Here is a 27,927-nt window from a genome sequence, read left to right as displayed (position 1 = left end):
ATTTTAAATTCATAAAAAAAATAATATTACTCTTAGTTATAAAAAGTCAGGTCTTACCAGCTGTACATATGCAGCGGCCATTGCTGGCATCACAAAGTGCTCCATTTTTACAGTTGCATTTTTCTTGACATTTGACACCAAAAGTGCCATCATCACATCTTCCTTCACATCTGCAATCAGAGATGGATAATTTTGAAACTACTTTAACTCTTGATAAAAACATATCAAGGGGAGTAAAGATAACTGTTACTGTCAACTTGCTTATGTATCGTGTTATATCCTAATAACAAAAGCTAAAACCTTTGCACATGTCTTGTGAATCAATTCATTCACACTTAAATGAAATTCCTCAAATCCTGCTGACTTGGTTTTGGCTATTAATCAAAAAATAATTGGATGGTTTTGAAGGCATCATACATTTTTTGTTGGTGATTTTACTCCCTTGAATGCAGGCTGACATTCACACTGTCCAGTAATGTGGTCACAATTCCCATTATTAAAGCAATCACAAACTTAAGCACATTAAATTGTTTTCTTTAATCAAGCATATCCTATCTAGCATATCCTATGAAGCATATCCTATGAAGCATATCCTATAAAGCATATCCTATGAAGCATATCCTATGAAGCATATCCTATAAAGCATATCCTATGAAGCATATCCTATCTAGCATATCCTATGAAGCATATCCTATGAAGCCGATCATATTATTGATTGAAATTAGATGGTCTCTAACTCTCCAGTATTTCTTTCATCCCTCACATATTTATTTGCCTTTGCAATCATGCTGCAGAATAGATTTGTCAAAATCAGTTTTTATGGGCAGCAAAGGGATTGCAAATGTAATACATAGCAAATTTTCCTTTTGCTAAGCATTTGCAAACAGACAATTGAAAAACAATTGCAGTTAAATCAACAAAACTTAAGACACATGGAAGTACTTTCCAAACATGGACTTCAAATATTTTAGGGCTGAAATTATTCTGCAAATACAGACTTTGACTTTGTATACATCCACATATTTGGTATTCTGATCCTGTGTGTATTCACACTTGGAACAACTGAACTCAAAGCCTTAACTGTCATATACATGTATGCATCTTAAGGCACAAAACCAAATATGAAATATACATCCTCAGTTTGCTTCAACAACATTCAGCATACTGGAAAAGTTATTCACAGTGAGTAACAGTACAAGATGCTAAAGAATTTCTACAAATTATGTTGTAAAGAAGACAAAACAATAAAAAATACCAACTACTACTATGCAATAAAGTGTTTTTTTTTGCTTCAACATTTTGTGCATACCAATAATGTGCTTTCATGCATGCCAGTAATGTGCTTCCATGCATACCAGTAATGTGCTTTCATGCATGCCAGTAATGTGCTTCCATGCATAGCAGTAATGTGCTTCCATGCACACCAAATGGTATGCATGGAAGCACACTACTGGTATACATGGAAGCACATTACTGGCATGCATGGAAGCACATTACTAGTATGCATGGAAGCACACTGCTGGTATGCATGGAAGCACATTACTGGCATGCATGGAAGCACACTGCTAGTATGCAGGAAGCACATTACTGGTATGCATGAAAGCACATTACTGGTATGCATGAAAGAAAGTGTCTTCACCATACTGATATCAAAGCTATCGTGCACTAGCATCACAAGGACATTTAATTTTTGTTGTTTCCTACCTGACTCCCTTGAATCCAGGCTGACATTCACACTGTCCAGTAATGTGGTCACAATTCCCATTATTAAAGCAATCACAAACTTTAGCACAGTTCTCCCCATAATATGGAAATGAGCAAGGTTGATTGCAGTAGATACCCTGCCATCCTGGCTTACAGAAGCAGTGTCCAGTATTTGGATGGCAGCTGGAAATGAATTAGATTTTATTACAGCAATAAGTAGAACTAAGTGACATTCAAATGCAAAATTCAATATTTATGAAGAAAATAAAGCTTTGAAGTAAATTAATTTTCTTTTACACTGTTGAACTTTAAAATTCCAACAAACAAAAACTGATAATTCTTTTCCTTTATTGATGAACAAGCCATAGGCAATCAGTTTTCCCAATATAAGACCCAGTAAATTTGAATTTTGCAGGCAAGTCTGACTATAGCCAGACCACCATACCTTCCATCTTGAGTAACACTGATGATTATGACACCACTGAAACATGCCTAACTAGTTCCACTGGTTCCATTTATCTCGCTGCATTGCTTTCATCTTTCAGGACAGCTGAATGATAGAGCCAGAAAATTCTGCACAAAGTAATCATTAAATTTTTAATAAAAAATCTGTGGTACATTTAGTCTCACTTTCAAGCAATTTAGCTGTGATGTAAAGCACAAAATTTATAAGATAATTTTTTTAACAAAAAGGTATTCATACACAATGCTAATATAATGTAATTGGATGGTACGGTTGTAATCAAAATAAGGGCCATAACTCCAAAAGCATCTGGCAACGAAAAATGATGAAGATCAAACTTGACCCAGATCTCCTTAAAGCCTAGGGCTAAATTTGGTTGCAATCCATTAAGACAATTAAATACAGTATAAGCTGAAATAAACTCAGTTGCAGATGTGACATAGAGGATGGGTGTGGGAAACAACTACATGAGCCTTTCCATGGAAACAAACAACAAAAATACTGGAGACTTTAAAGTATGTCCCTTTATCTGCTATCTGCATGTACAGCAAATGAAGATAGAAATTAAATTTCATATATCATTTCATAAAATACTGCTTTCTTCTGTCAATATTTTTTTAAAGTTATTTTAAAGAGTATAGACAAGTGTTGATTTAAAATAGTTTAGGTGGGGCCTGATTAAAGGTTACTGGCCATACTCCAACATATTTCTTTTTACATCAGATTTGCATTACATGATTAAATGTTGTTGTTGTTGCAGAAAAAGAACAAAAAAATTGTCAAGTGTAAAGAAGAAATAATAATTACTCGAAATAGAAGTATACAATGCTGTTACTTCCCCTTAGCTACTATTTCCTACCTATGGAGGATGCCAACAGGAGATGACATACATTTATCCCCACAAGATGAAGTACATGCTTCTTCTCGTAAAAAAATAAAACACTATAAACTATGGATAAGGAACGTTTAGATGAAACTACTGAAAACTAATTTACTGATCAGCTTTATATCGATATGTGTACATGATGCATTAGATTTGTTGCTTTTAAAAACTGTTCCATTGTTTCAATTTATTTTTAAAATTCCCATTAATACAGGTAAAATTGATCAATGCTTTCTTACCTATGTCAGCCAACTTTATAAAAATTAAAAAAGATCGGCACACTTAAAAGAATCCAAAGGAACCAAGCTTGGTTTCCTGATGTTGGCCGACTTCATAAGAAAAAATCTGCACACTTATAAGAGGCCTAAGTCAGATTCTGGGGTTTGCTTGGTAATAAAAAAAACTTTGTATTTGATATCCTGTCGGTAAGTTTAAGCAAGGAGTTTATTGCTCGCTGCCAGTTGCGTTTATTCATCACCAAGGCTTCTATTTGTTTGCTATATGTCATAATAATAACTGATGTTTGCAGGGCAAATAGTATACACAACAATAACTCGCTTTAATATTACTTTTGTAACCCATGCTAGCGAAAAGATTATCATTTGCACTCATAGTGAATGTTTTATAAAATAGTGATTTTTATTTGCAAGATACCGTCATACATTTAACTTGGATACAATACATTTTTTGGTCAGTTTGCACCTTGTAACTCATCATGCATGAATGGCAGGTGCCTTCAAGCAATCAGGTGATATTTTTGTCTCTTTCGTGATTTTGTTATTTGACATAAGCGATACGCACTACAGTAAGGATGCATACACAAGCCAGTATCTGCTACATATACAGAGTTCGTGGATATATTTTTTCTTTAATAAATTTTGCATGATTAAAAAAAGAAGGAATAAATTATAACAATGCAAGGTTAGTTCCTTTCATTTTATTTTCAAATAAGTGTATGTTTATCAATTTTTTTGTACCGTGCAGGGGTGGGGGCACAAATTCAACACAAAATTATTTCCATTCTTATTTGTATGGAATAATGAAACAAATATAATTGATGATATTGACTAGTAATGACAAGCTTTCAGTGGCGCCACTAGGTGTGTGTGGACCACACCAGGTGACACCATCAGAGGGGGTAACTCCAAAATGACTGTCTATAAAAATTTTGAATTTGTGGGCAGGAAAGAGGTCCAGGGAGATGACACCATGAGTTAGAGCACACCCCGTGAGATACTGCACATGACTGTCTATAACAGTTTTGAATTTTTGTGCAGGAAGGAGGTCCATGGGGGTGACACCATGAGTTGCTGCACTTGGTGACACCAACCCTAGAGATGCCACTGCAAGCTTTCAATTTACTCATGCACCCCCTAAGACAACTTGAAAAATAAAAGCAATAAAATCAACTGGTAAAAACTTCATTATGCAGCAAGCAAACACTGACAAAATGCTCAATATTATTCTCTCGCTCCCTTTCATGTGTAATCGAGTGTGTATAATATACAGCAGTGTTACAACCTGAAACCTAAAATTAAATATATTTGTTAGAATATCCCATGTACACTACCCTTAGAAAAATGTATACGTTTTTTGTACAATATTGTCTGTTAAATATTATCGTTTTATTAATCAATATTGATAATTTGATGATAAATGATACAACTTTTCCATTCCTCACCCTATTCGATCAGACAGCTTTAATCCACTTTCTTTTCAGGTAATCAGGGTCTTTCGCAAAAGAAAGAACCCTTTTTCCCATCATCAAAGTTTTGGTTACATCCATATGCAATACAGTGCACCATATTTGCTGTACAAAAGCAAGATCATAAAATATATCACACAGACAATTATCTGGGGAAATTAAACACCTGAATGGCTAGGTTGAATTGAGAAGGGATAAATATATGTCATATCTGATTCTGGCACATGGAAACTACAGATTGTTTACAGAGATTGCCGAATTGTTTCATTTAAAAAAACGGATCTTTAAGTCTAATTAAACATTTTTGTGGTGTGCATATATAACAAATGCATTTTGCTTATGACTTTAATACTATCACACATTTGTACAATCTAGGTGGCCAGGGACCTTCAGAGTGCAGGTTGGGGTTGATTTAAAGGAGTGTATGTGTGCATGTGTGTGATTTGGATTTTTTTACAATTTTTCAGTCACATCACTACAATGTCTGCTTTGTGGCAGTTTACAGTGATATCTAGCACTGGGGCATCATGCCACAGACATGTAGCACAACATGTCCCACCCAGTCACATTATTCTGACACCAGGCCAGCCAGTCCTAACACTAACCTCTTAATGAGTGCCTAGTGAGGTAGCTGTCAGTACCAAGTCTTTGGTATGACTCAGCTGTGTTCAAACCCGATACTTCCTGCATCTGATGTGGATGCTTTAACCACTAGACTACTGGAGCAGTCTAAAGGAGTGTGGGTGGGGTTATTTATAGGAGTGTAGGTAGGGGTTGATTTAAAGGAATGTAGGTAAGTATTGATTTTAAGGAGTGTAGGTAGCGGTTGATTTAAAGGAGTGTAGGTAGGGGTTGATTTAAAGGAGTGTAGGTAAGTATTGATTTAAAGGAGTGTAGGTAGGGGTTGATTTAAAGGAGTGTAGGTAAGTGTTGATTTAAAGGAGTGTAGGTAGGGGTTGATTTAAAGGAGTGTAGGTAGGGGTTAATTTAAAGGAGTGTAGGTAAGGGTTGATTTAAAGGATTTAAAGTGGCCTCATCTAAATGTTTGACTGTTTCAGTGGTTAAAACTTTGACCAGCAACATTCCTTAATAGCATTGCAGACAAAGCCAGTTGTAAATTACAGTAAACAGGCAACTAACATCAAATGTTTGGGATGCAAAAATCTAATCATGGTAATTCAGATTTCAATTTCAGAACAGTTGTTCATGAATGTAAGTGCTACTTACAGTTCTGTGCCGTTTTGTATACACTGGCAGTCATATTCGCAGTTGGCTCCATACTTGTTTGGTGGACATGCTACAAAACAAAATTGTAAAAAATTAAGGCATTAAAAATGAATGTTATGTATATTACAGTTCAAAAAGTTGAGGCAACTAGTTCTGGAATTTTGCATATATTGGAAACTCTTGTTGGTGTCAATAAGATCCTCAAAGTGCACAGACCCAGATCTGCTGTCACATAATGCACTGGCAGATCTGGGTCTATATAGTTTGTGATGAGTAATCAGTAGAACAACCAAAATAAACATTGATCAGCTGGTGTATAATGTGTCATCAGATTAGGGCCTATGGTGCTTGTAGTAAGGGCCTGACTTGTAAGCAAGTACAGACGGTAAATACCAAATGTAAATACTCCCCCGATTCTTTTAAAACACACTCTGAATCACCGTAGTACATATCTACATCATGCTAGACTTGTTGCAACTTAGTAATAAAACAATTTAATGTCAATTGTTCAAGGGAATACTAGATCTTCTCTTGACAAACATACCAATGTAACCTGTGTGAAATAATTAGGTGATTCCACCTGGAACATAAGCAGACCCCTGGCAGAATCTGCCTAAAATGTTAAAAAACTGGTTAGAACAAAGGCGGACATGGAAAATTGGAGAAGTCAAAGATGAATTCATCTAGAGTCTGTCTAACTCTAAGATGGACTTCTGTCAAAATTCCTGCTATATAATACATCTTTGGGCATAATTTTGGACTTGGTTGACTTTCCAGCCATCATCTAGGTGGAATTAGGAACTTAGTCACTGGCATCTATTATATGAATATGAAAGGAGGAATCTGGACTTAGTTTATTTTCTAACCAACATCAAGGTGGAATGAAGAACTTAGTCATTTACATCAGTTAAATAAGGCAGAATTAGGACTTGGCTTTTGTGTGTCTGTAAAGTTAAATGACTGAAAATACAGTGATATTTTATGATTGTAATATCACTGAAAATTCAATAAAAACATCAATATAATATAAAAAAATGTATTGTTTCTTGTACAGTTTGAATGATTTTCAGCAGCATTTATATTTCCTGTTTCTGATAGCTTAATTTTATTGATTATTTTGGGCACAATTTATAACTTATCTTTCCACATCTTTCCTTGCTATATTTCTTTTTCAAATTTTTTGTTGCTGTTGTTGTTGTATTTTTGTTTAACTTCAATTGGATTTAACTGCCCTCAAACAAGTTTTCATCTTGTTTTCCATTTTAAAACAGAATTTTGCTTTTCTACTGATCTGAATCTGATTTTCCTTGATATGGATCCTTTTCTAATATCGTCTCCGAAACCTTTTTTAATAGTGCTCTATCTGGTCTAATTCTGCAACAAGCTTTCTAATAAGTATTTTTTCCGTTTATTTTTAACTGATGATCGCTGTAAAGAGCTTTCTGATTGGTCCAAATTTTGTACTTGCCCAATGAATCATCATGTAGCAGAAACGGATGGGAATGAGCATGTTTGCAAAACATGGCGATTTGAATTTTCGAACAGGATACGAGATTGAATAACCATTTGCAAAATGTGTGGCAATGAGAATAGCTTGAACGCAAAGTCGATGGGAACATAATTGGTCAATCTGTATGAAAACTAAACGCCAGGACAAGCATTTTGCTTTTTGTGCCATAAAGAGCTTTACAGTAGTGGCTAACGTGCTAAACAGGATGAGGAATTGAACCAGGATGATTTTGAAGTTTTATAACTCCAAACTGATTAACTTCAGAATTTAAGGTGGGAAAACATATAGATCACTGGTGGAAATGTTGTCAGATACCCATGTCTATCAAAGATAGTCATATCTTTGCAAAAAGAATTGGTTGATTTTGTTGTTGTTGTTATAGGGTTTAACGCCATTTTTCAGCACAAGATAGGCTATACATGGCGGCCAGTATTAATGGTGGAGGAAGAACCCGGGAAAACCCCTGAAAGAACCACCGACCCACGAGAAGCTACCGGCAAGCTTTCTCACATATCCACATTGGCAGAGCCCAAGACTCGAACCCACGCAGACAGAGGTGAGATGGCAGTGATCCGGAATGGTGAGCGCTTTAGACCACTCGGCCACTCGGGGCCCCAGAATTGGTTGACATATAGAATCATATTTCAATATCATGAGGCATTATTGTGTAAATTATCAAAATATTTATGTCAGAATTCAGTGTAAAATAAGATTAATTATATCATGATAAACATTCGTCATGGCTGCTTATGGAACAAGGACTAATTCGAGAGACCACAACAGCATCATAGTTTGTACAATCAAAAATCCAGTCTACAGTACAAGTGACATAAGGCAGGCTCCTAGCTTTTCTTCTTTTCATAATCAATGTCTCAAATGGATGCTTTTCTGTAATTTTGTATTATTTTCACAGTTGAATTTTTCAATGCAGATTAATATTTTATATTTTATATATGTTTATGTGTTCACAGATGCCTGTGTATATGTTCCAGGCTTGATACTTTGATTTTTAAAATCACTTAATTATTTAGTGTCAAGCCAGATTCTTCATATCATGTTGTATATACTGAATATATTGTACATAACAGATAGAAGGCCTCAAGATAGATTAGTTCTGTAATTAATTAAGTTACCTTCTCTAAATAAAGTCATTATTATTTTTATTATTATTATTATTATTAACTCCAATATCTCTTGCCTTGGATGTCATATAATTACAACATCTGTATATTTTTTTCATGCACACTTAATATCACCTTGATTAATAAAGTCCTGTTTAATTCATATCCAATATTTCTTGAAACCTTCTAAAATGTCTGCAAGACAACTGAAACTTCAGCAAAATACTATATAATGATCAAAATTTTAGTACCATCTAAAGTTTTAGTCCAAATTTTTGTGAAACCTCAAAAACAATTCAGTGAAATTTTAGTGAGATCTCACCAGAATTTCAATGAAAGTTTTGGTTGAAATATTTGTGAAATCTCACCAAACTTTAAAGTGAAATGAAAAAGACTTAAGAGATGCCATCATGGATTAGGTTTTGTATGCAACAAAGAAAATGAGGACAAGAAAAACCTAAATCTTATTTGATAATGTCTGCCAAAATAAAAGTTAGGATCCATTTTAAAAATTATTGTGAATATTTATCATTGATTCCCAATAATGTCTAAAAATCATTAGGCAGATTAATAGAAATCTGAAGTATATTTTTTATGGTTTAGACAGAAAGCACTCAAAAATCCCATCTGAAATCCACTTTGACATTTTCATTATTGGATGGAGTTTCTACAGGTATTTCCATCTAATTAAGCAGAAGTAAAGATTCCACCTAGTAACAGAGTAATTTGCATATTTCGAACTATATTCCACCCTGAATCAACCTAAAAGTGACAATAAGGGGAATCTAGGCTAAATAAGCAGAATAAGCATATTCCGCCTAGTAGATGGAATAAACAAATTCTGCCTAGTAGGCAGAATAAACAGATTCCTCCTAGTAATGGACAGAGTAATTTCCATATTTCAAGCCATATTCCACCCTGAATCCACCTAAGATTTTTAATTTTGGAATAATAAGTGGAATCTAGGCTTTGGGTGAAATCTGCTTTAAAATTCCACCTGGAATATGGTTAAAGTCACGGCAGAAGTTTTCATACAGGAATTACAGCACTCCCTTATTATAACAGCCTGTCCATGTGAGTTGGGGAGTATATAGCCTTATAGTGAGACCACTTTATTATGAAGTATATAATAGTTATAATTTTGCTATTACATAACAAAATGAAAAACATGACTGTACCTGCCTTATAACAGGAAACCTGTTATAAAGAATTACCTTTTTACAGGAATCATGTTATAAATAAGTGCCTTATAATAGGAAATGTGTTAAAAAGAAGTGCCTTATAATAGGAAATGTGTTATAAAGAAGTGCCTTATAATAGGAAATGTGTTATAAAGAAGTGCCTTATAACAGGAAATGTGTTATAAAGAAGTGCCTTATCAGTGGAGACATGTCATAAAGAAGTGCATTTTAACAGAAAATGTTTTAAAGGAGTACCTTATAACAGGAAATGTGTTATAAAGAACTGCCTTGTAACAGGACGCATGTTGTAAAGAACTGCCTTATCATGAGGGTGTGCTGTATGTACCATTATGACTATCAATACTTTGGACAAAACGTAGACCCCAATGCTAGAAATATGATACCATACATACTAGCTTATAAGTTGAATTCACATTATGCATCGGCAGATCTGTGTCTAACGAGTTTATTACAAGAACTCAGTATAACAGACAACACAGACCCTGACCTTCCAGCACATTATGCAATGGCAAGCAGGGTCAATATCGTTTGCTACTGGACTCTCCTTATATGCGAGTATATATGGTACTTATTTCTTTCCTACTTCATAATTCTGACATGGAAGAACCAAATTTTTCTCCTTTGCTAAATTTGATACAAACCTCTGATATTACACTTGTCACCAATAAATCCTGTAGGGCAGTTACAGCCAATAGCTCCTGTGTTAGTGAAATAGCAACTGGCACCATTGTCACACGGACAGGTTTGATTACAGTATTTTCCCATGTATCCTGCTGAACAGTTGCAGGCAATATCCCCTCCATCAGCGGTTTGGTAACAAGTGCCTCCATTCTGACATGGACATTGAATTTGACAGCTATCACCATAGCGACCCGGTTGGCATTGGGTTTGACAGCTGAAATGAATATATTGATGCCATTATTGCAAATGAATTTGCCACTGAAATGATCCTATTTAAACAAAGGAAAGTTCTTTTTCTGTAGTTTGCAAAGGTATTTATTGTTGTTGCTGTTTTTATTTGCTCCAGTACTTATTTAATTAAGTTCAGGCAACTCAAAAATGCCTCACATAATCAGTGGAGAATAAAAAGTAGGTCAATGTTACCTACTCCTGTCAAAGGTGAGTTTGTATCAGTCCTGAGATAAATGCAGCCATCAAGTTTCATGACTATATACATATAAAAGTGTCAATTAAGCTAAACTTACTGCAAATTTGTTTAACTTAATCACTTCATTGTGAAAAGCAGATCACATATCCACATTGGCCAATGGTGACTTGTGCTCACAAAGTTGATTACATTCAACCAGGTTCATATCTATACATACAGCAGTATCAAAAAAGTAAACTAAACGCAAAAACTTAATCACTGCAATGTAAAAAGATGGTCATTGTGATCTACTTTTACCAGCAGTGTGTTGTATGCTCCATGATGAATACGCTCATCAAATTTCATAACTGACACTGCATGAAACAGTGTAAGATAAACAGAATCAAATTAAAAAAATGTGACTCAGTGACACTGATAGGACAGTAATACCTATATCTTGCTTATGCTTCAAAGGTGAGTCAAAATGTTCACAACAAACATTGTTTTGGGACAGAGTTTGATTTTGATTGAAGAACTGAAATTAAATCATCAAAAGGAATTGTATATTATTGGCTTTGGGGTATATTATTATTAATATTGACTTTGGGGTATATTATTATTATTAATATTGACTTTGGGGTAAATTATTATTAATATTGACATTGGGGTATATTATTATTATTATTATTGACTTTGGGGTATATTATTATTAATATTGACATTGGGGTATATTATTATTATTATTATTGACTTTGGGGTATATTATTGACTTTGACTGCTAAATGCTATAAATTGCAAAACATCAGCAGGGAAAAATTCTGTTTATTAGGTGGATTAATTTTCATTACAGTTTTATTCATGTTAAAATTATGTATGAACATAAACTCTGTGTGTGTGTGTGTGTGTGTGTGTGTGTGTGTGATTTGGATTTTTAATGTAGCTTTAACAATTTTTCAGTCATATCACTATGATGTCTGCAGTGTGCAGTTTATAGTGATATCTGGCACTGGGGATTCATCATGCCGCAGACATGTAGCATGATGTCCCACCCATTTACATTATCCTGACACCAGGCTGACCAGTCCTAACACTAACCTCTTAATGCTGAGTGCCAAGCGAGGCAGCTGTTAGTACCATTTTTGTAAGACTTTGGTATGACTCAGCCGGGGATTGAACCCATGACCTCCTGCATGACTCATTTTAGTAATGGCCTATAAATCATTAAATAATCTTGGATAAAATGGAATGGGACCCTTATAATTAATATAAAAATAATTATAGGTTACTGCATTTGCTTGGGAAAATATGAACGAGTTTTGGGATGGAATACTGCATGACCTTGGGAGTGCAGTATATCCTTCCGACAAAATGAGTTCATATTTTCCCATACAAATGCAGTAACCTTTTTATTATATGCTCATTTTTTTAATTCTACCTAAGGTTTAATTATATAAACAAAATGCACTACAAGAAACAATGTAAATGAATGAATGTCGTATTCCAAACTAAATACACAAGCGCAGATTTTTCATTACACAATGACATCATTATTAATGTGCACATAACTCCGCCCAGATAAATTTGAACTTAGTCGCGCACTCGACATAACTTCTGAAAGAAAATGGCGTGTCTAGTTAAAATTGAAATTTGGAGTCATATTATGAATTAATGCGCATTGCAACAACTTTTCCATTTGATCTGGAATGAATATGTTTTGGTATTTTGTTTCGATTCAATGAAAGTTTGTGATTTTGGACTGGATTCATCTGTGCAAATTATACATGAAATACATCGGACTGAAGTGGCGCAGGAGAAGCGTGTTTACATCTGCAAATGTGTTTCTGTTTCTGTTGTTGTTGTTGTTATTGTTGTCGGGTTTAGCACCATTTTTCAGCACACGATAGGCCATACATGGTGGCCAGTATTAATGGTGGAGGAAGAACCCGAGAAATTCCCGGAAAGAACCACCGACCCTCGAGAAGCTACTGGCAAGCTTTCTCACATACCCACATTGGCTGAATCCGAGACTCGAACCCATGCAGACAGAGGTGAGATGGCAGTGATCTGTAACGGAGAGCGCTTTAGACCACTCAGCCACTCGGGGCCCGTTCTGTTTCTGTCGCTGAATGTTTGAAATCATAATGTGGGAAAAATATGAAGTCTTTCAATTGCAATTATCAAAAAGATGCAATGCAATTTAATGCTTATTTCATTTTAAGTGCAGTAAGGAGGATGCAATTGCACTTATCATCGAAATTACAGCACAATTTCAAAATGTGTAATCCAGAATCCAGATTCAAAACCTATGACATGGCTCATGTAATTTGAATTTGCAGAATTAAGAAAATACATTTTGAGGAAATTCAGGATGTAAAACTGTAAGTATATTTTATTTTGCCATTCTTATCACCAGCTAAAGAAGAGAGTATATGACTTGTTATTTGTAAGGACCCTATCTACCATCTGTTATATAATGAAGCTAGCCTAAATCCGTAACATTGTATCAATGCGGAATGTGCCAAAACAGCTGGGTTTTTTTGAAGTCCACGAAACATGTTTTAGTTCATTCAGAAAAAAATTTAAACAACCACAATGTAAAGAGCCTCTAACGCGAGTGTACATGATTTGTGTACAAATCAAAAGTGCTGGTGTCTGCGTCCATTGTTTGTTTACAATAGAAAGTAGTTCCTTTATGCACGTGAATGCTATATGTGTATTGTCGTGCGAGTTTAGTATCGGGTAATTGAACGATTCTGACAGTGTAAACTTAGCAGGAAAAAAAATGAGCATATAATAATTTAATATATTGGATTCTCATCCTTTATTTTTTATATGTACAGAGTGCAGCTTGTATGTATCTTATATAGTAACAAAAATTCACAGGATTTTTATTTCTATTAATAATAGCAATTTTTGTTAGCAAAGTTTGCAGGGTGTTTGAAATGTAGAACTCAAAATTTTAGAATTGTCTGATGCATATTTTAGGATAAATGTCTGCACAGGAAAAAAAGTAATGTGGCCAAACACAATGGAATTATAACAAAAAGAAATACAGTAAAACCTCTGTTCAAAGCGTATTAAAAAGATGAAAAATATCATCCTTTATGGATATGTGTCCTTTCTAATATCTTCCAATTGTAAAAAGAAAACAAAGACAAGGACCTCTAAATGTCATGCAAGAACAAAGGTCTTTCTCAAGGAGGTGTTCACCAAGTCATTTTATTGGATGATTTAACTTAAGAAATATTGTACTATAAAATTAGAATCAGTTCATGTTTAGAAACTTTAAAAGATATTTGTGCTTGTAAAGGATTAAATGTTCCTTTAATTATCATATCTGACAAACAGAAAGCAAGCATATAAAATACCCTCCTTTCTTCACCAACTAATTTTCTCTAGCACTATAATTAAAGTTTTTAAAAGAAAGAATGGAAGTCACTTGATGATAATCTTCTGTTAAATTACTTACTCGTCTCCTCCGTACCCAAAGTAACATTCACATTTTCCTGTCGACTGTTTACACTTTCCATTATAACAAACAGGACATGTGCTGTTACAGTTGAAGCCCCACTTGTTATCTGTGCATGGTTCATTGCAATAGGCACCCTGAAATTACAGGACAAAATGAAATAGACAAGACCTAGGTGTTATCTGGGCATAGTTCATTGCAACTGGAACCCTGAAATTACAGGACAAAATGAAATAGACAAGACCTAGGTGTTATCTGGGCATAGTTCATTGAAACTGACAACTTAAAATTATAGGACAAAATGAAATCAACAAGACCCACTCATTATATGGGTATGGTCCATTGCAATAGGCAGACTGAAATTACAGGACACAGTAAAATCAACAAGCCCCACTTTTTATCTTGGCATGGTTCATTTCAATAGGCACACTGAAATTACAGTACAAAATGAAATAGACATGGGCCAGGTGTTATCTGGGCATGGTTCATTGCAACAGGCACAATGAAATTAAGGACAAAATTAAATAGACAAGGGCCAGGTGTTATCTGGGCATGGTTCATTGCAATAGGCACAATGAAATTACAGGACACAATGAAATCAACAAGCTCCACTTGTTATATGGGCATGATCAACTGCAATCAACACCCTGAAAGTACAGGACAAAATGAAATCAACAAGACCCACTTGTTATATGGGCATGGTCCATTGGCACAAACACCCTGAAATTACAGGACAAAATGGAATCAACATGACCCACTTGTCATAAGTGCATGGTCCATTGCAATAAACACCCCAAAATTACAGAACAAAATGAAATAGACAAAACCGACTTGTTATATGGGCATGTCAATTGCAATAAACATTCCAAAATTACAGGACAAAATGAAATAGACAAGACCTAAGTGTTATCTGGGCATGGTTCATTGCAATAGAAATACTGAAATTACAGGACAAAATGAAGTTGACAAGGTCCATGTGAAACAAACCCAGTGTTAGACACATATTCTAATATACTGCATGTTTTGATTGGCAGTCCTCAAAACCTATGTGGAGACATATGTGAGAAGAACAACAATATTGCACGATGTCCTGTTCTTCATTTGTACAAAGACTGTATTCTGCACTGTAAAGAATATTATTTTTTTCAACAAATATTTCAAGTCATGACATTTTATATAGCATCTTTTTCCCTTGCTTTATTTAATTTTTGTTCTGAAATTTGTATTATCTGTTCAAATATTATATGAAATAAATCATTAAAGAAGCCAGAAATAAAAACTAGAAATATTGTATTTTTCAATGGGATCACTGTGTTACAATACAAGATTATTTAACTTCCTGTTAAAACTTATAACAAATCTGGCTAATTGATTAATCATACCCATTACTGCTGTGGGAAAAATCTAAAAGCACTCTTTTTGACATTGTTAAATATTTTTAAGCAACAACAATACAATACTTGAATTAAAAATAATGTTTTATAAATGAGCAAAAAAGTTCAATGATGGACTACTATTCCTTACACTTCAAAACTTGTCAAAAATTTTGCTAAGTATTTCCAACTAAGTTGGAACCATACAATGTGAATGTACATACAGATATGAGAACAATGGATCCCACTAAAATAAACACTACTTATTTGAATATTTTTGAGTTAGATAAATTTCCATGCTAAAAATTAATTTGTTCTCATTTGTCATCAAATGTGACTCCTTATATGGACATTACTAGGCTAAGCATATCCTACATATATGCAGACATTACTAGCATATCCTACATATATGCAGACATTATTACTAGCATATTCTACATATATGCAGACATTATTACTAGCATATCCTACATATATGCAGACATTATTACTAGCATATTCTACATATATGCAGACATTATTACTAGCATATCCTACATATATGCAGACATTATTACTAGCATATTCTACATATATGCAGACATTACTAGCATATTCTACATATATGCATTTATAAAAATGACAGGAAATTGTTGATCTGTATCATTTTTGTTCAGTAATCATCTATTATGGAATTATGTAATGATGGTTGGTATGAGTAGTATGTAAACACACTGTACACAGATTATTTGTTTCTGTGTAGTATGTAAACACACTGTACACAAATTATTTGTTTCTGTGTAGTATGTAAACACACTGTACACACATAATTTGTTTTTCTGTAGTATGTAAACACACTGTACACAGATAATTTGTTTCTATGTGTACTATGTAAACACACTGTAGATAGATCATTTGTTTCTACGTGTAGTATGTAAACACACTAGACAGATTATTTCTTTCTATGTGTAGTATGTAAACACACTGTACACATATCACTTGCTTCTATTTGTAGTATGTAAACACACTGTACAAATATTATGTTTCTTTGTGTAGTATGTAAACACACTGTACAGATTATTTGTTTTATGTGTAGTATGTAAATACACTGTACATATATTATTTGTTTATATGTGTAGTATGTAACCACACTGTACACAGATTATTTGTTTCTTCTGTAGTATGTAAACATACTGTATACAGATAATTGTTCCATGTGTAGTATGTAATCACACTCAAAAAATACTATTTGTTTGTATGTGTAGTGTGTAATCACTCTTCACAGATTATTTGTTTCAATAGGTTTTATGTAGTCACACTGTATACAGATTATTTGCTTGTATGTGTAGTGTGTAATAAATGTATGCAGTTTTTTGTGTAATACTTTATCACATTGTACACTGATAACTGACACAAACATGAAGAGGATAACCTTGAAATAACAGAATGATATTTCACTGACTTACAGTAAAAAACATGCTTTAAGGGATTGAACATTTAATTGTCAGTGGGTGGTGGGCTGTGATTTTCTGTAGAATTGTGATATTTTATTTACTTTTACCTCAAGATATTTTTTCAACTAATATATTTGATACAATAGAGTGTTATGCTTTAAATGAAAGAAAAAATGTTTTAAGTTATTTGACAGCTTGAGATTTTTAAAATGTAAATCTCAGCATTCCCCTGCCTGAACATTAAATGGTCTGTCTCTAACTCAACCATATCCCACACTTAATTTTGGTCCAACAGATTGCCTAATTTTATTGTGGTTACAAACTTCAACTATGCATCCATTATCACATGACTATAACTGTCTTACTAGGAAAGAGTTATTTCCCTTGGTTTTTGTTTTGTCTTTTTTTTAATTTTTAATTTGTTTTCTTTTTGCATTCATGGTTTAATGCATATTTTCTCTGGCAAAAGTGTTATGCAAAAAACAAGTGAGAATTATACAGTATATTAAAACTTAAAATTAGTTAAAATGAAAACAGCAATGCAATACACTTACAGTATATCCAAAGACCTGTGTACAGTTACATGTTCCAGTCACATGATGGCATTGTCCTCCATTTTGACACAGGCACATGTTCTGACAACTGTTCCCATGGGTTCCAGGAGGACATTCCAGATGACACCTGCATGCAAGAAGAAACAAAAATGCGTTTCAATTTTGTCACGAATGAAAACTAGGCAGTATATACATAAAATTTACAAAATTGGTTATTCAGAATTACCAAGCTATCAAACATGGGTTCTACAGGAAGCACTGTTTTATCTTATTATTATGCAAATTGTAATGATTGAGTCATCACACATCTGACATGACAAAATGTAAACCCAAACTCCAACAATGAATCATAATTAGTGATATACAATGAATGCACAGAGTGAATGCAAAATGAACACTGAGTGAATGCCATATGAAGACCGAGTGAATGCAAAATAAACACCAAGTGAATGTAAAATGAGCACCGAGTGAATGCAAAAAAATGAACACCAGGTGACTGCAAAATGAACACCAAGTGAATGCAGTATCAGTAGAAATAAAATGCTTAATATGAACATAAAGTGCAAATGCAAACTGCAAAATGTAGAATAAGGAACAAAATGGAACTGCAAATATGTTTCCCAAATGGCTTTGGAAAATCGATGAAAAACTCCATGCCAGTTATATGCTATGAAGATCCTGTTATTCCAATGAAAACATTAATGCTGTCATTTCCCTTTCTGTAACTGTGTAGTAAAATAATAGCTACGGCTTTTCTAGATAAATAAATCATGCTCACTTGCATTTATGATTTTTTTTATATGCATGAAAATCTTGAAATCTAGAATCATTACTCAGATCCATAAAAGTTAGAAAAATGTAAAATATTTATAATTACAATAAATTGCAAATGCACAATGAAAAAGTGAAATGATACTTTTTATATGTATTGTTATTGCTTTTGTTAAAGATCCAATATATGTCAGTGTGTGTGTGAGAGAGAGGTAGAGAGAGAACTTATGACAAGCAAATTAGCTTCAGACACAGTACAAATTACTTTTCAGCAGCCAAAGTAGACACTAATTTGTATGCTGTATCAAGATACTGTCAGGAAATATCAAGTGTATGCAATGTAATTTTCTTATATTAAAAAAACAAGAAAGGAAGTAAGAATGTTTGTTAAACTGATTCTCATGGCCAAGAATATGATTATAAGTGCATGAGAACTGATTTAACCACTTTACATGGTCACCAATCTCAGGCATAAAATTGATAAAGTGTATTGTTATTGATGACACATTACCTCTGTGTGTGTGTGTGTGTGTGTGTGTGTGTGTGTGTGTGAGAGAGAGAGAGAGAGAGGCTGCAATGACATATACATTGTCAGTCATGAACAACAATTTCATTAAATACCTTTTTGCTGTGCCATAAAATAAACTAAGTTGGTGTGCAACTGCTTAAAATCATCAATTATAAATTCTAAATGACATATTCCTAAATTAAATATAAAAAATTAGTTTAACAACAGTTTGGGTAACAGTATATGCAACACGTATCAAATTTGGACAGTCAGTGAGCAAAACATGCTTCTCTTAAACTGGCAGACACTTTTAATTATGTTATTTGTTTGCAGTTTAATTTTTTTTTGTAATATCGACTAGGAGTGATTACAAGTAAAAATGTATACATAGGAACTTAAGTGCTCATAGAAAATTGATAACAGTGGGTTATGGAGTAAGAAACCATATTTCTAGCATGACACACCATGGTTCAACTTAATTAAAATCATTTCTAAATTTAATGTATGACAGTAGTGATCTGATTTAGAATGCACCTTGTTATGGCAGGTATATTAACATCTTAAAAATACATTTACACATTTCATCAGTGCAATCAAACTTTCCTCAGGCAAATAAAAAAATTTGGACATGCCCGAAGGGCATTTCACTTAGAGTACAGGATATGAGGCAATCAGACCTTTTGAGCACTGCACTGGCTGTATTATAAATTTATACTTTTTCAAAAGCCTGGTTAGTGTGAATAATAATAGCCTAGTTAGTCTGAATAATAATAACCTGGTTGATGTGAATAATAATAGCCTGGTTGGTGTGTAAAAAAATAGCCTGGTTGGCGTGAATAATAACAACAGCCTGGTTGGTGTGAATAATAATAGCCTGGTTGATGTGAACAATAATAGCTTGGTTGGTGTGAATAATAATAGCTTGGTTAGTGTGAATAATAATAGCCTGGTTGGTATGTATAATAATAGCCTGGTTGGTGTGAATAAAAATAGCCGGGTTGGTGTGAATAATAATAGACTGGTTGGTGTGTATAATAATAGCCTGATTCGTGTGAATAATAATAGCCTGGTTGGTGTGAATAACAACTGCCTGGTTGGTATGTATAATAATAGCCTGGTTGGTGTGTACAATAATAGCCTGGTTGGTGTGAAAAATAATTGCCTGGTTGGTGTGAACAATAATTGCTTGGTTAATGTGAATCACAACAGACTGGTCAGAGTGAATATTGAAACCTGGTTGGTGTGAATATTAGCTTGATTGGTGTGAAAATAACCTGGTTAGTTTGAATAATAATAGTCTGGTTAGTGTGAATAATAATAGCCTGGATGGTGTATAATAATAGCCTGGTTGGTTTGCATAATAATAGCCTGGTTAGTGTGAATAATAATAGCCTGGTTGGTTTGCATAATAATAGTCTGGTTAATTTGAATAATAATAGCCTGGTTAATGTGAATAATAATAGCCTGGTTGGTGTGAATAATAATAGCCTGGTTGGTTTGTATAATAATATGCTGGTTGGTGTGCATAATAATAGCCTGGTTAGTGTGAATAATAATAGCCTGGTTGGTTTGCATAATAATAGTCTGGTTAATTTGAATAATAATAGCCTGGTTAGTGTGAATAATAATAGCCTGGTTGGTGTGTATAATAATAGTCTGGTTGGTGTACATAATAATAGCCTGGTTAATGTGAATAATAATAGCCTGGTTGGTGTGTATAATAATAGCCTGGTTGGTGTGTATAATAATAGCCTGGTTGGTGTGTATAATAATAGCCTGGTTGGTGTGTATAATAATAGCCTGGTTGGTGTGTATAATAATAGTCTGGTTGGTGTACATAATAATAGCCTGGTTAATGTGAATAATAATAGCCTGGTTTGTGTGTAAAATAATAGCCTGGTTGGTTTGCATAATAATAGTCTGGTTAATTTGAATAACAATAGCCTGGTTAGTGTGAATAATAATAGTCTGGTTGGTGTGCATAATAATAGTCTGGTTAGTGTGCATAATAATAGTCTGGTTAGTGTGAATAATAATAGCCTGGTTGGTGTGTATAATTATAGCCTGGTTCATGTGAACAATAATTGCCTGGTTGGTGTGAATAATAATAGCCTGGTTGGTGTGTACATAAATAGCCTGGTTGGTGTGAACAATAATTGCCTGGTTGGTGTGAATAATAATTGTATGGTTGGTATGAATAATAATAGTCTGGTTAGTGTGAATAATAATAGCCTGGATGGTGTGTGCAATAATAGCCTGGTTGGTGTGTATAATAATAGCCTGGTTGGTGTGTATAATAATAACCTGGTTCATGTGAACAATAATTGCCTGGTTGGTGTGAATAATAATAGTCTGGTTGGTGTGAACAATAATTGCCTGGTTAGTGTGAATCACAACAGACTGGTCAGATTGAATAATTGCAGGCTGGTGGGTGTGAATAATAACTTGGTTGGTGTGAAAATAATCTGGTTAGTGTAAATAATAATAGCTTGGATGGTGTGTATAATAATAGCCTGGTTGGTGTGTATAATAATAATAGTTTGGTTGTTTTGTATAATAATAGTCTAGTTCATGTGAATAACAATAGCCTGGTTGGTGTGTATAATAATAATAATAGCCTGGTTGATGTGCATAATAATAGCCTGGTTGATGTGAACAATAATAGCCTGGTTGGTGTGTATAATAATAGCCTGGTTGGTGTGTATAATAATAATAGTCTGGTTATTGTAAATAATAATAGCCTGATTGGTGTGAACAATAGCTGCCTGGTTAGTGTAAATCACAACAGACTGGTCAGAGTGAATAATTTCAGGCTGGTGGGTGTGAATAATAACTTGGTTGGTGTGAAAATAACCTGGTAAGTGTAAATAATAATAGCTTGGATGGTGTGCATAATAATAGCCTGGTTGGTGTGTATAATAATAGCCTGGTTGGTGTGTATAAGAAAAATAGCCTGGTTGGTGTATATAATAATAATAATAGACTGGTTGATGTGTATAATAATGGCCTGGTTGGTGTGTATTTTAATAGCCTGATTTATGTAAATAATAATATCCTGGTTTATGTAAATAATAATAGCCTGGTTTATGTAAATAATAATAGCCTGGTTGTTGTGTATAATAATAGCCTGGTTGGTGAAAACAGTAGCATGACAACACCAAATAATGCACATACATCTATGTGCAGGCATTTTATGCAGACAGCTCTCTTTAAATGGAATTCAAGGAATGGTACTCACAAAGGTCCATAAAATCCTGGGGCACAGGTACAAGCTCCTGTCACATGATCACATGTTGCTCCATTCTGGCATGCACATGGAATCTGACAGTTCACTCCAAATGAATTGTGGCATACAGTTTGACAGTTTTCTCCTGTATAACCTTCAAAACAATCACAGATAAGCAAATATGAAAATTGCAATTAAGTAAATATTAAAACTATATGAAATAAAAGATATCAAAGTTCTAATAAACACATTTAAAGAAATAAAATTGTAAACATATAGCAAACATAAAAAATTACTGGAGGCAAGCTATAAATTCTACGTGGACAGTAAACTTAACATTTGTTTTGCAAGAATTATAGTATTTTCACATATCCCATTTGTTTGTACATCCCTACCGATTTTAAACACAGAAGGCATAAAGAAAATTAAAAATGCACAAATCATAAGTCATTTCAATCATGATTTATAATTTTTAACTTGACTGTCACTAGGGATTTTCAACACTGTCAACTTGTTGATTAAAATGAAATGGGAATTTCTTTAGCAACATGGTTGCCATATTTGCTTGGGCCAGTCTATGTTTTCAAGCAACAGATGTGATGAAGTTCACTACCTAAATTTGGGATCAATCTCTCAATGAACATGTGTATATTTATATCTCTATGAATACATGTACATTTATATCTGTATGAACACATGTACATGTATATCTGTATGAACACATGTACATTGATATCTCTATGAACACATGTACATTTATCTCCCTATGAACACATGTACATTTATATCTCTATGAACATGTACATTTATCTCCCTATAAACACATGTATGTTTATATCTCTATGAACACATGTACACAAGATTTCTCCCTATATTTTGTTTAATTGTGTTAGAGATATAACTAGTCATTGCAAGTACTGGATACTGATGAGTTTTTACAGACGTAACTATTCTGCAAATGAAAAATGTATTGCAAGCAATCTGACTGCGTGTTTGCATCCAAACTTCTATTTGCATTGAAACGCCAACAATTTAACAGTGTTAGTCCTTGATGCTTTTCATTTTTAAAATCATTTTGGGGGTGGGTGGGCTTACTATAGATACATCATCACATAGATGTACAAAATATTGTCAAAAGGTTTAATAAAAATCTTTAAAACAACAACAGTTGTTACCTTTTTAATATCATGTCATAAGTTATACACTGTACATATATAAGAACATATCATAACACAAGAGCTAGTAATGATACATAGCAATGTCATAGAATAACAAATGTTTTACAGTGTTATGCCTGTAATCAAAAATATTGCAAAGTATCTAGAAAGAAAAGTAAGTCATGGTAATCTATTTTTGCCCATGGTGAAGTATAGCATCAGGTTTTACATATCATGTTTGATGGCTGTACATATAAAAGTTAGTAAATGAGACAAATACAAAAGCATTTACTCATGGTGAGAATTGTATATCCTCCAAAATAAACATGCAGATCAAAATTCATGACTAAATACAACAGTGTCAGAGAAATGCCTTTGCAGTTTTAAGAAAAACAGAATCTTAAGCTTGTCTTTGTCCTTGATATTTCCTTTTACTCAGTGGATGATATTGTAGGATACAATATGGTGCAATATGATACAATATGATACAATATGGTTACAACTGTATATTGACTATTTAACATCACTCAACTTGTTTTTTTAAACAGATTTATATCACAACACTCTGTAATATCACAATCAATCGGCATTAACTCTCACCTGCTGCACACATGCATCTTCCATCCACAGTGCTGCATGTGCCATGACCACTGCAGTTACACTTCCTGTCACAGTTTGGTCCCCATGTTCCTTCCACACAAACTAAATTCATTTAAAAGACACATCATAATATATATCATACAAATTTAATAATATCATAAATACTTATCATAAATATTATCATAATACATATCATAAATAATAAATCATATCAAGATACATATCATAAATAATAAATATCATAAATAATAACATGATACATATCATAAATAATAAATAATATCATGATAATATCATAAATAACAATTATCATATCATGATACATATAATAAATAATAAATAATATCATGATACATATCATAAATAATATCATGATACATATTATAAATAATAAATAATATCCTAAATAATATTCTAATACATATCATAAATAATAAATAACATCATAAATACATATCATAATTGCAATTTACAAACAAGTAATAAAAGTCCAACTACCAACAGACAGAAAAACAAGGGTGACCTTTTCTGCTCTGTATGCCTGACCCATCTGCTTCTTTACTTGTATTTCATTATTTTCTACATGTCTTCAACTACCCCTAGCTCCCTCCATCATGGCCTCCAGTGACTCCATCTGCCCTTATTTGCCTGCCCACCTCCACCATCCTATCCTATGGTGCCCTCTATCCTGCATTCTAGTACCCACCATCCTGACCTCACTTGCCCTCCAACCTGTCCTCTAACTACCATCCTACCCTTTAGTACCTAATATTCTGCCCTCTAGTGCCCTCCATCCTACCCTATATTACCCACCATTATTCCCTCTAGCACCCACCATTATGCCCTTTAATGCCCACCATCATGTCCTCTGGTGCCCACCATCATGTCCTCTAGTGCCCTCCATCCTGCCCTATATTACCCACCATTATGCCCTCTAGCACCCACCATTATGACCTCTAAGCCCTCCCTCTGCTTCTTCCACCAGAGCAATGATCAGAAGCAGTTCAATGAAAACCTAATATTTCCATTAATTCCTGATTATAATTAAACTATGACATAATGCATAATGTATTATCTGCTTTCTATAACAAGAAATACAATCGTGGAGGGCATCAGCAGTTGGATGCACTAAGACTGGTTTCCTATTTGGTTTCCTATTTGTTGCAAAAAATGATCCAAGGCTACAGTAAATAGCTAAGCAACAATGTAATCAATCGAATCCACACTGGGCATTCTGATTTGATACCAGCCAGATAGATATATACTGAGCTTGACACTAGACAGTAATCTGCTGCCATTTTGATTTGACTTTACCCTCCTGATTTTAAATGCACACTGTAGAGTGGACCCTCAGAGTAAGAAATTGCTATATAACATGGTCCCCTTTTAATTCCACTACATTATGTAATGGCAATATATAGTATATATGACTGCATAAGATGACCTAACATGTAAGATGGTACACTCATATGACTGCCTTAAACAGGATAACAGAGAGAGTTTGATCTATAATGTACTCCAGCATAAGGTATCCTCACATATATTGCACACATTTATGTCTTCCCTGAATTGCATTATAGTGAGGTATCACTGTTTAATGTACCTCCAGACAAGACAACCTTGCATATTATACTGTATGCTTTTATGGCTCCAATGAAATGCATTCTGGTGAAGGATGACTGTTCAATCTAACTCGGTATAAGGTGGCATCCTATATAAAATAAATGTTTATGGATGGTGTTATAGTGATGGTTCATGATGCCATGTACCCTCATTATAAGGTGACCTCATATATATGGTATACTTTTAGGGCTGTACTGAATGGTGTTATATTGAGGGATCACACTGTAATGTACACCATAATAATGTTACCTCATATACAGTATACTCTGGGGCTCATTTGAATGGGGATATAATGAGGAATAACAATATAATGATACCTCAGTACAAGGTGACCTAACATGACATGGGACACTTGAATAGCATATTTAAACCTTTATAGTGATGGATCACAATATATTTATTCCAGTATAAGGTGATCTTGTATATATATTACACTTTTATGGCTGTCTTGAAGAGTGCTGTAGTGAGGGATTATTATATTCAGACATGTATGAATTTGCATCCAAATGGAACTGGTTTGGACTCCAATCTGCTGTGACTTAATATAATGAAAGATATATGCTGTCTTTATATATCATTACAAGCAAACAATATAGATCAATGATTCTTTGGCACACTGTGCAATTACAGATCTAGGCCTAATACTGTTCACATGATTTTCTGTGCAATGACAGTTCTGGGCATAATACTGTTCACATGATTCTATGTCCAATGACAGATCTAGGCCTAATACTGTTCACTTGATTCTCTGTGCAATTACAGCTCTGGGCCAAATACTGTTCACATGATTCTCTGTGCAATGACAGATCTTGGCAAAATAATGTTCACTTGATTCTCTGTGCAATGACAGATCTGGACCAAATACTGTTCACATGATTCTCTGTGCAATGACAGATCTAGGCCTAATACTGTTCACATGATTCTCTGTGCGATGACAGATCTAGGCCTAATACTGTTCACATGATTCTCTGTACGATGACAGATATAGGCATAATACTGTTCATTTGATTCTCTGTGCAATTACAGCTCTGGACCAAATACTGTTCACATTATTCGCTGTTCAATGACAGATCTAGGCCTAATACTGTTCACATGATTCTCTGTGCAATTACATCTCTTAACCAAATACTGTTCACATTATTCTCCATGCAATGACAGATCAGGGCCTAATAGTTTCAAAGATGAATGCACAAAGAGGTAGTATAATTTACTCTACTTACTTGACTCGCAGTTGTTTCCCGTGAACCCAGGTGAACATTTACAGATTCCAGGAGCAACACAGGCTCCCTGACCATTACAGTCATTGAAACATTGTGCTGAAAACAGAAATGAAGGTATTTACAGACTAGACATATTAAAAAAATTTGCTACTATCCCCCGGCAATACAGGCCTTATAATAATGGGCTTAAAACAGAAACAAGAGTCCCTTGATGGGGCTGATGCTCTACTGAAGGGAAAGAAGTTGTAGGAATTCATGAGAAGTCTCTTGAGTGTGTGAAAGGCACCACTTTAATTTAGGACCAACTTAACCTCAAGTTGAGGCTGCATCAGGTTCCATGACTTTTCTCCAAATAACACGCTAGATGGCTGTAGGATGAATGCAGGACAACTGCATTAGCTCTTCAAGCCTTCTACCAGTGAAGCCAGAAAAAGGAAATTTAGTCATTTCAGTACAGTAGTCTTATTGTAACAGAATAATTTCAGGCAATTTTCTTTAGAATTGCTTTGAAAGTCTTTCCTGTTACAAATTAAATTAAAATTAAGTAAACAGTAAATTAAAATCATAATAAGCAACTGTTCTTTCTAAATCAATTGAATAAACTGCAAATGACTTTAAACAACATCAGATTTTTATAACTGTTGTATGTATGTATGTATGTATGTATGTATGTATGTATGTATGTATGTATGTATGCATCTATGTATGTGTTTATGTATGTATGTATGTATGTATGCATGCATGCATGTATATATCTATGTAAATATGTATGTATGTATGTATGTATGCATGTATGTATCTATGTATGTATGTATGTATGCATGCATGCATGTATATATGTATGTATGTATGTATGTATGTATGTATGTATGTATGTGTCTATGTATGTATGCATGTTGTTATTGTTGTTGTAGGGTTTAACGCCATTTTTCAGCACACGATAGGCTATACATGGCGGCCAGTATTAATGGTGAGGAAGAACCTGGGAAAACCCCGGAAAGAACCACAGACCCACAAGGAGCTACTGGCAAGCTTTCTCACATACCCACATTGGCTGAATCTGAGACTTGAACCCACGCAGACAGAGGTGA

General features: G+C 34.0%; 1 protein-coding gene across 6 annotated transcripts in view; it reads right to left on the bottom strand.

Annotated features, from left to right (window-relative positions):
• LOC149793779 (uncharacterized) overlaps positions 1-27,927 on the bottom strand; it is a 115,405-nt gene that overhangs the window by 41,660 nt on the left and 45,818 nt on the right. For all 6 annotated transcript variants that reach the window (XM_089967770.1, XM_089967773.1, XM_089967775.1 and 3 more), the window contains 9 exons: positions 26,837-26,932; positions 23,994-24,095; positions 22,249-22,390; positions 17,732-17,858; positions 14,372-14,508; positions 10,457-10,710; positions 5,983-6,052; positions 1,705-1,887; positions 58-170 (listed from right to left, as the gene is read on the bottom strand). In XM_089967770.1, the coding sequence (XP_089823896.1) occupies positions 58-170; positions 1,705-1,887; positions 5,983-6,052; positions 10,457-10,710; positions 14,372-14,508; positions 17,732-17,858; positions 22,249-22,390; positions 23,994-24,095; positions 26,837-26,932 (1,224 nt within the window). The remainder of the gene's footprint in view (positions 1-57; positions 171-1,704; positions 1,888-5,982; positions 6,053-10,456; positions 10,711-14,371; positions 14,509-17,731; positions 17,859-22,248; positions 22,391-23,993; positions 24,096-26,836; positions 26,933-27,927) is intronic.

The sequence above is a fragment of the Sinohyriopsis cumingii genome, chromosome 8 (genome assembly GCF_028554795.1).
Source record: "Sinohyriopsis cumingii isolate HCF-2022 chromosome 8, ASM2855479v2, whole genome shotgun sequence".
In the NCBI taxonomy this organism is placed as follows: domain Eukaryota; kingdom Metazoa; phylum Mollusca; class Bivalvia; order Unionida; family Unionidae; genus Sinohyriopsis; species Sinohyriopsis cumingii.
This window is presented reverse-complemented; position numbering and strand designations above follow the sequence as displayed.